General features: G+C 38.8%; 1 protein-coding gene across 2 annotated transcripts; it reads right to left on the bottom strand.

Annotated features, from left to right (window-relative positions):
• Window positions 1–1,723: 1,723 nt before the first annotated feature.
• On the bottom strand, window positions 1,724–9,626 carry amt (aminomethyltransferase). 2 transcript variants are annotated; one of them, XM_061058247.1, is made up of 9 exons: window positions 9,429–9,598; window positions 7,422–7,589; window positions 7,219–7,299; window positions 6,099–6,230; window positions 5,929–6,007; window positions 5,464–5,609; window positions 3,635–3,815; window positions 2,368–2,523; window positions 1,724–1,933 (listed from the first exon to the last, which is right to left on the bottom strand). In XM_061058247.1, exons 1-9 carry the CDS (start codon window positions 9,561–9,563, stop codon window positions 1,758–1,760), a joined length of 1,254 nt encoding a protein of 417 aa, XP_060914230.1. In that variant the 5' UTR covers window positions 9,564–9,598; the 3' UTR covers window positions 1,724–1,757. The 2 variants fall into 2 exon arrangements, with proteins under 2 accessions (XP_060914230.1, XP_060914232.1); XM_061058249.1 differs by lacking the exon at window positions 1,724–1,933 and having other exon boundaries at window positions 2,455–3,198; window positions 3,579–3,815; window positions 9,429–9,626.
• Between the last annotated feature and the right edge of the window lie 1,909 nt (window positions 9,627–11,535).

Genomic DNA, 11,535 nt, shown 5'->3' with positions numbered 1-11,535 from the left:
TGTGTTATTAACCACCAGGCCAAATTTCAGCAATGAAAAAAACGTAAAAGTTTATAAAATGAAGCTTCAAAATCATGAAAAATGTAGCTGTTCTCTCTCCTCTGGGATGCTGTGGGCGTGTCCATAGAATGCGCCGAAGCCACGCCCACTCGTGGAGAGACGTTCCCTTATAAGGCACTTATAAGTTATATTGTAGGTAGTATTGCTAGAAACTGGAGTTCATGGAGGTCATTAATATTCACATTTTAATGTCTCAGCTGAAACTAACACTGAATTTTAATCACAAACGATGCATTTGTATTCTTTAACTACCACATCTGCATCATTTCAAAAGCATCATTTGACATTGATTGTTTTGATTAAATAACAAAACAAATGCTCACTAAAATGTCTACTTTCACATTAATTTCAGACAATTCAAATAATGATTAATTACCTTACTAATCACTGAGGGAATAGCAAATTTGTGCAGATCTTTTACAGAACTCTGTCGTCCTTGTTAGTCTTATCCTGTTCTGTATCTCGGGACCCCTCTGAACTCTTTCATGGGAGCCAAAGAGATAATGGGATTATCTGCTCAGTTATATAAAGAGAACAATCGAGTTTAGAAACACGAATGCAATCTTATTTTTTTTTTAAATCAGTGTAAAAAAAAAAATGATACAAAAACGTTTTTAGTCAATAAACATTTTATTCATAGTGTTTTAAGAACAATTCAGTTAAACATGAAAATCCACAGTGTTGTACTAAGTGCACTTTCAAGGTATGAATCAGTAGTATTATGTTATAATTATGTATTTCTGTTATAAATATAGACATTAGAAATACCAAAGACGTTGTTTAATAAAGAAATCACATTTCATTATGTTCCAGACAGAACACAGATAATGAGCATAGAAAAAGATTATTAAGGAAAGATATCATTGTACCACATGTAATGTGTAATGTAACTCTGAATATTCCTCCTAATGAGAATTTGAATATTTGATATAAAAAACCAAAGATACAAATTCCTCACACTTTGATCATTTTGTTCATAGGCATACTTTTGTTTTTGTTGTTGTTGCACTGATCATTATAAGCTTCTATTGTGTGTCTCTTGGTCAAGCTGTTTAGTAATAACAAAATAATGTAGGATTTTTCTCTAGTATAAAAAAAAGACCTAAAATGCAGACGTATAAAACCATGTGGAAACCCATTTGGAAAGTCTTTGTTTTGGTCCAACAGTGACAAAGTAAACCATTCCAAGTTTTATTAGTAAAACCTATACTCTACAACTTCAGTTAATCAAAATACTATGGTTAATGAGTCCACATAGTTCTAACTAAACGTTCAGTTTGGTAGATTGATGTAGGAGCTAACGTCTAATGAACCTACAAATTAAAATAAAAGAAAAAAAGAAAAAAGAAATATAGATCCCTCTCAATGAACTGAGTAAACAGAGCACCTCAGCCTGTATCATCACACAGAAATGACTGGTTGTAATGAATTTCATAGACACTGAAACAAAGGTGAAGCTATGTTAGTGTAGTGTGCTGACTGTTTTTAAAGTGACAGTTTGCTTGTTGTATAAACGTAGATTCTCTTCTCTCAGAAGACCTCCTGTGTCACATTATTGTTACATGGCGGAGGTTAACAGAAAGGGGGCAGCACTGGTGAATATGGGACAAAGTGGAGGAATGGTCCACGCACACACAGAGTGTTTGTACTTGAATGTGAGTGGGTGGACTGGCAGTTTATCTGTGTGTATGTCCTTCTTATGCAGAATAGTAGTTGGTGGGGACAAAGGGCATCTTGCTGACGGTGGCGGGCACTGCCTTTTTCCGGACCTCCACCTGGATGGCTGTTCCATTCTTAGCGAATGCTGCATCCACGTAACCCATGGCAACATTCTTTTTGAGGCAGGGAGAGGGGCAGCCGCTCGTCACCTCACCTAAATAGAACATCAACAAATACAAATGAAACACTTCTATATACAATAAAATAAATGTTTCCCCTCAGAAAAAAATGAATTGTAATTTAACTAAATGTTTGGCCTGATATTACATTAATGCACTTCTTTAATCATTCAATCACCAAATAATGTGTAGGGTTTAAAATGTCAGACTTTGGCGACCCCCAGGGGAAGTACAATAGATCACACAGGCAAGCAGAGGGAATATAAATCCTGGCTTTCATAATTCATGTTTTTGGCATCATTGAGGGAGCTGACGAACCGAATGTTTAAAATCATTTTCATAGAAATACTGTTTTATTTGATTTCACATTTACTCCAGCAGTGATTGATTTCTTCACCCTTCTTGTTTTATATGCAGAGGTCCCACAGCTCTGTCCTGTCCACCTCTCCCACAGCATTTGCTTTCTTACCTATAACCTTTCCGTCAGAGCTGAGGATGGGTGTATGTTGTCTGACAGGAGGGCCGGTAGACACCAGGCCCACTCTCTTCCTGGCTGTTTTGGCTTTGATTTGAGGTACGATGATGTCAGCACCGGGGAAGTCCTTGTTTTGACGCCGGCGCTTTCCTGCATGTGAAGAGACAAATAAGTGTTAGCACAAAATTAAGTTGCTGACAAAAATACTAAACAAGGAATTATAAATAACAAAGCTGAAGCTCATTTAGCCGATTGAGCTCCTACTATTATTATCTACATGTTAATAAACCTACAAAGATGCACATATTTAAATACATTTGATATATTATTTTCATAATTAAAATCAATTGCATCTACTTTAACACAAATTGCTGTGAATGACACATGTGGTGTTCACAATCTGTCACATTTTTTAAAGCTGTTTATAGAAAAGAAAGGGGACAAATAGCCATTTTACAGTTGGTTATTTTCCAGACTTTTTCTTTAATGGTCTTTGATACGTGCCTCCCAATTGATGCTGACAAAAAATTGTCTAGCTAACAGAACTCTACAAACAGTTGGTAGATGTTATTTGTCAAATGTTTATTAGTGAGCTATAGCTGATCTGGTAAACCATTTTTTCATTCTACTTTGGCACAGCCAGGACAGCTTTTCCCCCCTATCTCAAGTCTTTATCTAATGCTAAGCTAAGCGCATGTCAGCTGCAGTTAAAGAAGTTGGGTTGATCACAATTTTCTTATCTAACTCCCAACTTAAAAAAACATTAACAATTGAGTTGATTAAAACTCATGACCTCATCTTTTCACAAATGGCCTTCTTCAAAACCTAATCTGGTTCATGTCAGACAATCAATATCTGTACAAAGTCCTTCTGATTGCAGCTAAGAAAGCAATCACATGGCTGCAGGCAAACCCCCCATCAAAGGATGATTGGTTAGCAATAATCAAATAAATACACTGCATGGAGAGACTGACCTTCTCATTAAGGCTAAAGTTTGACCAATATATAAAAGTCTGGAAGAAATGGAATATGTACTGTACGGAATGTAACTCTTCTTAATTGAAAAACCCTGATTTGTGTATTTTGACTAATGTATGGCCCATGTTACCTTTTTTCTTTTCTTTCCTTTTTTTATTCCGTTCTTTTCTTTTGTCTTGTTTTACTCTGAAAATATCAATAAAAAGAAAGTACCAAAAAACCAAAACCCAATCTGGTTCAAAAAAATAATCTAAATACTTTGTAATGAACACTCTGATCTCACCAATGGTCCAGACGAGGGTGGCCTCCACAGGCGTGGTGGTCTCATCTATGTCATTTCCATAGAGACAAAGCCCCGCCTCCAGCCGCAGACTGTCCCTGGCACCCAGACCGGCCAGCTTCACCTCACTGTTTGCCAGCAGCTTCTCCGTCAGCTCCACCACTCTGAGCCGAGGGACAGAGATCTGAAACGCAGAGAAGCATACAGACTGTAGAGATGGGTCTCCATTTGGGTGGTTCAATTACAGTTAACAGCATATTTTACCACATCAGTAATGGAATTATACACAAATTTTTGGAGGCAGGGGGCTCCGGAGGCTCCAGAGGCTCTGGAGGCTCATCGGCGGTAGCAGCAGCCACACTGGAAATCCTGTCTCAGCCTAACCGAGTTTCAAGCCTCCTCACAAACAGCTACACAGCTGTTAATCAGTTCAGTCACACGCCTTATTGTGAAAAACACTAATCCTTCATAAAATCCAAATGGATGCATTGAAACCTCCCGTACAGTGTGTGCCCATGATGACAGCTAATCAGACTTATATCGTTTTTTGTACCAGGCTGTAAATGTGTTCATTTCTGCTGTAAAAACAGTCATTCTTAGCTGTGTGTGTATGTGACTTCTTGGGCTCCTGGAACCAGCCTCGAAGAACAGAGTTTTTGGCACTTCAATCATTTTTCAACACTGGAGGTTGCTGCTTCATTAACATACCCACATTAAAGAACCCATTAAAGACGTTATGTATAATTAAGTGTAATAATTACATCTGTACCTACTATATTTAAGAAGCCAATTTCTTTGCTTCAGTATGTAAAGAGATCTGACTAATTAGCATCTCCTTTTGGCAGAGGTCTACATTTTCATAGAGTCTAAAGATGGAGTGAGTCAAGAGAGAGTGTTCATGTGAAAGAAAAAGTCAAAGACATAAAAGCAAACTCCCACATTCCCTCTGTTAAAGAAAAACCTTCCCACATACATCCTGCCATCGACTGAGCTCCAGCAGAGAGTGAAAAAAGATAAATCCTTGTAGTAAACAACTCATCTATGATCAGGCAACAGGCTCCTCACAACCAGAGTACTGGGATAATGTTTCAGTGTTAACAAGGTACATAACAGTGGGTAACAACTAAAGAGAAGATTCTTAAGGAGGACAGTTGTTATAAAAAGAGACCTACCAAAGCTGAAATCATTCAATTAGATTAGAAAACGTATTAATCCCCAGAGGGGGAAACTCATTTGCCACTTGGTCAATTCTTACACACAAATAAGAATGAAGACAATCGGTCTCAATACACAACTCGTAAATAATAACAAACACTACGGAAACCATGTGAGACATAATGAACAGCCATGAATCAGAGACACAACCAAAAATCTAAATTAAAATATGTGACTGTTCGGGGCGCAGATGACCTCTCTGTCAGGTTGCGGCTATAGTCCCCAGTTTCCTACTCTATCCACTGTCCTATCCAATTAAGGCAAAAAGCCACAAAAAATGTATCTTAAAAAATAAATACATAAATCTGATCGCTGCTGCAACAAATGACCTTCTAATTAGTTCAGGAGAACCCTGAGGCATCACTAGTCGCTCACTGATGAGCTTCTGAGTCTGTTAAAAACGCTGTGTGAGATACTGCCTTCAAAAATCAGAACCTGTTTTAGCTTGGTCCTCGTTCTCAAAGGTAACCTCAAGTGAGTCTGGGGTAATGCCAGTCACAGAGCCGACATTTTTTATATAGTAGGCGGTTTCGAAAACAAAGGTCCCAACAGTCGCATTGTCAAGATCTCTTTGGGTCAGCAAAGAGAGAGAGACAGAGAGAGAGAGAGATTCTGACCTCGACCCCATCCTCTCCGGTGTATCCACAGCGGGTGACCCTGCAGCCAGGAACACCAAACACAGTGGCCAAGGCGGAGGTCATGAAGGTCAGCTTACTGAGGTCCTCCTTCAGCCCCTGCTGGAGAACCTGAGCCATGGATGGACCTGGTAACACAAATCATAAATCATCTCAAATAAAATAGAGGAGTTCAAAAAGCAGATTAAAAAAGTAATCAGGGAGGAAGGAGTTAAAAGAAGAGTTTCAAGTGCAACAGAAACATGAAATGATTAAGAAATACTGGGAAGTGCAAAAACAGGGGGCAGAGGGGTTCATACAGAATAAAAGAAGGCAAAGAATGATGAGCTAACGTATGAAAGAAAAAAGAGGGTGAGAGGAACGAGAAAAGTACGACAAAAGAGAGGAAAGAAGGAAAGGAAAGAAGAAAAGGACAGAATAAGTAAAACAAGAGGAAGATGATTTTACCCTGCAGAGCAATTAGTGCTTCATCGAGGAACTCCAGATCAACATTATAACCTGCTGCTTTGTACTCTGCCAGTCTGGCCTATGAGTGAAACACACACATACACACATTAGACAGTTTCTGTTATTGTAACATCCACCCGCGTCCACCTACACTTTATGTGTATGTCTACCTTCATATGAGCAGAGTCCTTGTCAGCACAGCCTGCGTTAGAGACAACATAGAGGTAGCCCTGGTCTGTCTTTGTCACTATGAGGTCATCCATTATTCCTCCTTTCTCGTTGGTGAAGAGGGTCAAGGTTCCCTGGGGGACAAGAAGAAGAGAGAGATAAGGGTTTAAGAGTGTCTATGTGTATATTTAGTAGGTTTACTTGGTCAAGTGACCAACTCTGTTACTTCATATAAATGTCCCTCTAAAATGATTCTATCACAGAGCTCAATATTTTCGCTTTAGTTACATATACTCTGTCAGCTCTAATCAATCCGGATCACTTGACCTCTAGTTTGTGAAAGGTTTCAGTCATATAGGGCTGTCACACATACACTAAACTCCTGACATTGTCAGGGTGACCTGCATGTGTGAACCCTAAAAGTTTCCTGCCAGCCCCCCTATATAATGTCCATGTGAAGTTGAAGTGAGCTGATGTGGGAAACGCAGCAGGAAGTATTCAGGGAGATTCTCTGGGGCGACCTCAGTGCACGTTTTGGTTTGCCAGTATGTTCTTCTACACTAAACAACATGTTGTATTTATATAAGGACCAAAATTATCATCATAGTGCCAGACTCTGTTGCTTCGTCCACCATTTCTGCATCTTTCTTTTAACGTCAAGTCCCGCCTCGTGAGACCCCCAACCCACCCCAAATACAACAGGATTACACTCCTGCTGTGAGGTGCATATGTGAACAGCTAAGTCAGGCCGATATCACTGGGAGCCTGCCTGAGATTTTATATAAATGTTTAGGACTGCATGTGCAAATGGCTATTGTGATGGACCCCAGGTGGCAGTCCCCCAAACATCAAAGGTCCACTTTAGGGTCTTTAATCTCATTGTTTTGGACTGTACTCTGCACAGATAAGGATACACAGTAACACTGTACAGATAAGGATACACATTATTCAATAACTTTTTTTACAGTCAAGCATCCATCATCATTCTTAAGGGTTAGCAGAAAACAGAAACATAGCTGAAAAAGAGTGAATAGAAGGCCAGCCACAACTTTACATTAAAGCTAATGTTGCTTATATCTGCATCATGTTTAATAACCAACATGAAGCCATTCTTTAACTTACCTGGTTGTCTTTGAGTTCAGCAATATCTGCAACTACTAGAGACTCCATGAACTTCACCCTGTCTTTGCCATGGACTTTGGTCTGACGGGAAGAAAAAACAACAGGATTCTGAGTCTGTGGATGTGATTTTGGGAGTTTGTACATGCTGTATGTATTGTGTCTGTACATATTTGTGTGTCAGTTTACACCTGTCTCACTCTCACCTGCAGCATATGGCTGACATCAAAGATGGAGCAGTGCTCTCTGGTGTGCATGTGTGAGATGATGTGGCTGTCTTTGTACTGAACAGGCATACTCCAGCCTGCAAACTCCACCATCTTTCCCCCCTGCTCCTTGTGGAAGTCAAACAGCGTGGTCTTCTGCACGGCGGCCTAAAGGGAAATCAAACAACATAACGAGTGTAAGAAATAAACACAGGGAATACAAGAACCACCAATTTGGATTTTAAAATCCTAATTGGTTGAAATGATGTATCTTATGACATTTGACACATAAATACAGCAGAAATCAAGAAATAACACATCCTTGTTAAATAGTTCATCTCCTCACACTCTGGTCTGCAGTCAAACAGTCAGTTTGGCAGAATGACTTTGAAAGTATATTTTTGCACGCGATCAATCAGAAGCTGGGATACAGGGAAGAGGTACAGCTACAGGTAAACATGAACTACGCTTATGAAGTAGTTTGAACGTTTCTTCTTTGTGAATAAAAGTTATCAAGTTGTCATTGTGGAGATGATGTTAAAATATAACAAAATTGAGAAAATAAAAAGTTGCATGGCAGACAAATGTGCAAATTGAGACTATAAGAAAAGTTGCACACTTCTTCTACAGGTTAAGGAACATTTAACAAATCAAAGAAAAATGTTAAAGGAATGTTAGACTTTGTCATGTATTCAATATCTATCAATCAGCACTCTGTGTGGGGATATTACATAGGGTATAGAGGTAGCAGGATTAGTTAGGTAACACCTAAAATAATAATGCTCTCAACGTATGTTAATAAATAACAATAATCAATACAGAACGATTAATGATTAATAAGTCATGTCTTTACAGCAGGCAGGATGAGAGACAGGGGGGTGGGGTCAAGAAGAGACTTCAGTTACATTTAAGAAGTCACTGAATCAAAATAAAGAAATGATTTATTTTAGAATAGCCCCAAAATGTTTGTAGTTTAATTAGTTATTAATACAAATTTGGCAAAATTCATATAAGCTCTTCAAACACTTTGCAAGAATGATCTGAACAAATTACAAACAAATTACTTAACGAAAAACTTTTTTACAACACTGGCCTCTTTTACTGCTCTTGATTCACTCCTGTATTCTCTTCTTTTCTGCCCCTCTGACCTCTGAACCAGCCAGTGACAGGGGCTTATCAGTGATAAGTGTATGTCAGCACTTTACATAAGACTCAATTACTTTTTGTGAAAACTGTCTGAGTCCAAAGTCACCTATTACTATAAATGACAAGATGGGAGGCAGTTCTTCATCTGGTGTAGTATGAGCGCGCGTGCGCGCGCGCACACACACACACACACACACACACACACACACACACACACACACACACACACACACACACACACACACACACACACACACACGGACTTTGCTCTCTCTTCAGCCCTTTTTGTAACACTCCAAGATAAATTGTGGTTGAGCTACTATGTTTGACTGATAATGCAAGATTATAAGATGTTGAGTCATAAAACTGATGCCTGTTGTGTCATATCAGTTAATGATATACACACACATCAATCAGTGAAATTGCAAATGGCATAAAAAAGGATTAACTTGCTGAATAATTGTAATCAGGTAAGCCTCATATTGAGTGAGTAGTGACCGACACAGAGCTGACAGTATACTGTAGAGTCAGTCACAAGATGTTTTAATGAAATCAGCTCAGTGAGGTGGAGCAGATGTTATATTACATCTGCATGACATGACTGCAGCTGTGTAGCAGTCTACTGTAACATGATGTTACATTGGCAGAGCCACTTTAATATTGCATTTTAAATGTGATGGGAAAAGCAGCTCTAACGTCCATTTCTAACACGCCTTACTTTAGAAAATGTTAAAAACTTATTTATGAAGAAGTTCATTCAGACAGACTTGAGTTCCTCGGTGAAATAATAATAAGAATGTATGCTAATGCTAAAGCACTTTGGACCACTTGCAGCGCTGAAAGTTGAGCTGCTCCACTCACCTCTGCACTCGAAGCCGGTCTCTGCTGCCTCTTCCCCGCACATGCAGCTCCTGACACCCGCAGTAAACCATCCCTGGAAGCCCGCAACGCGAGCCCCGAACCCCCGGTCTGAACCAGCAACCGAGCCCACATCATGCTGCCTGAGTCCCCGCTGAAGTCTCTCTCTCACACACACACACAGGCTCCGGACAGGCGACACTTCCGCCGTGTTACTAAATCTTTGGACTCCACTCTGTGTGGATTTACTGCTTTCGGGGCAAAAACACATGAAGCGGCAGCGATTGAGGAGCAAAGACTTGTGGGAAATGGAGTTAGTGGGACAATTCCATTGCGGTTTTACAGTCTATGTTGGGACCGATTTAATCATAAAAAAGTTAAGAGTCTATAGCATTGCCCTATATCTGCTATTAATAAGATAACAATAAAATTGAGACAAAATGAAATTTTATACAAATAATATGATAGAAAAACATTTTCATCAAAATCACTCCTCATCGATCCAAACATAGACACACAGCATAATATAGGCTACAATAATTTAAGCCTACGTAGAACCCACTTCTAAGATATTTTCAACTAACTTGATGAAAGATGGTCTGTACAGATTTTGACTCAAATGGTAATAAGAAGACATTCGACTTTACACAGTCTTCAGCATTAGACTTATATTTACTAATTTTCCTTCACTGTACTGAACTGCCTCTCCATACCTGCCTGTTGACTCCATATTATTCCTCTTATTTGCATTTTTACAATTTTGCCCTCTCTGTTGATCTCTGTTCTGTTGTTGTTTTGCTGTATTTGCTTTGTCTGTCACAGCACTTTGTAAACATTTGTTTTTAAAGGTGCTATATAAATAAATATATTATTATACATCTCGTGATTATTAAATAACGCAGAATAACAACAGATGAATAGATGTGGATGTTCATAGATAGGCATAAATAGAATTGATAGAGAAGTGGTGGGTGGATTGTTTAAAAAAAAAACACACATAAGAGAACATCTATCAATCCAGTGAATCCCAAAGTGGGGCATCATGGGACCCCTAGTGGGAGCCCAGAGTTATAACAGGGGGCCACCGCTATAGCAAAGCATGGCAAATTTGGTGAGAGGGGTTAAATGTACGGCTGAAAATGAATCTACACCAGACGTCACACATTTGAAGGGTTCATGTAACAGGACCGTTTTGAATTGCTTCCTCTTGAAAAGTGACTTGTTGTTTTTTTTCAGTTTTTTGTCACACACTGAACTGCTAGTCTCTAGTTTTTGCAGAAAATGTTGGAGATAAATTCAAAAAATTTAGAATTTGTTAGCAAAGAGTGTGACTGAAAGTGTGTTTAGTGTATGCAGATATATGTTGATGTGTATGGTGAAGGGTGAGCAGACTTAAAAAAAAAAAAATCTTCTGCCAAGGGGGGCCCTGGCAGAAAAGTTTGTGAACAACTCTATCAGTCCTTGCTGCTCTAAAGAAGGATATAGTTCATCCAAAGTCACTCAGTCAGCACAACACAAGACCATCATAGAGGATTAAGTGAGAAACTAGATCAGTGTTGTACTTTGCAACTGAAAGAGTCTGTATCATCTTTATTAATACCTTGGATTCTTAATTGATGATTCGCTGTCTTTTAATCTTCATATTTAGTATATCATAAGAAGTTAAAGTTGGTTTTCTAGGTTTTTATATCAGAAATAAGTGCTTTTCTGCAAATAAAAAAATAAAATGCTGCTCCTTTTATGCATCTGATTGATTACAGTGATGTGTTATATGATGCATGCATCTACTCAATGGCTTGAATCTTTGTTTACTGTATATCATGCAGCATTGAGGTTCATAACAAATCTCAGTCTCCTAACTCATCATTGTTCTCTGTATGATTGAGTTGGCTGGTCGTCATTGTCTATATAGACAAAATCGGTGGCATGTCCTTATTTATCAGGCTCAAGTTAACCTGCTCCCCTTATACTTGTATAATTTTATTCATGTGTAAAAAAAAAAGTGCCTCTTGAAATTGGGAAAAGGAGTTTCAGGTCAGCTGCTCCTGCAGATTGATTTGTGTCTCTCTCTTTGAACCTTTTTAAAAGTAGATCAAATGCATTGAAGGAA

The sequence above is a fragment of the Labrus mixtus genome, chromosome 15, assembly GCF_963584025.1.
Source record: "Labrus mixtus chromosome 15, fLabMix1.1, whole genome shotgun sequence".
NCBI lineage: Eukaryota > Metazoa > Chordata > Actinopteri > Labriformes > Labridae > Labrus > Labrus mixtus.
The sequence above is the reverse complement of the archived record's forward strand: the minus strand, read 5'-3'. Positions and strand labels throughout refer to the sequence as shown.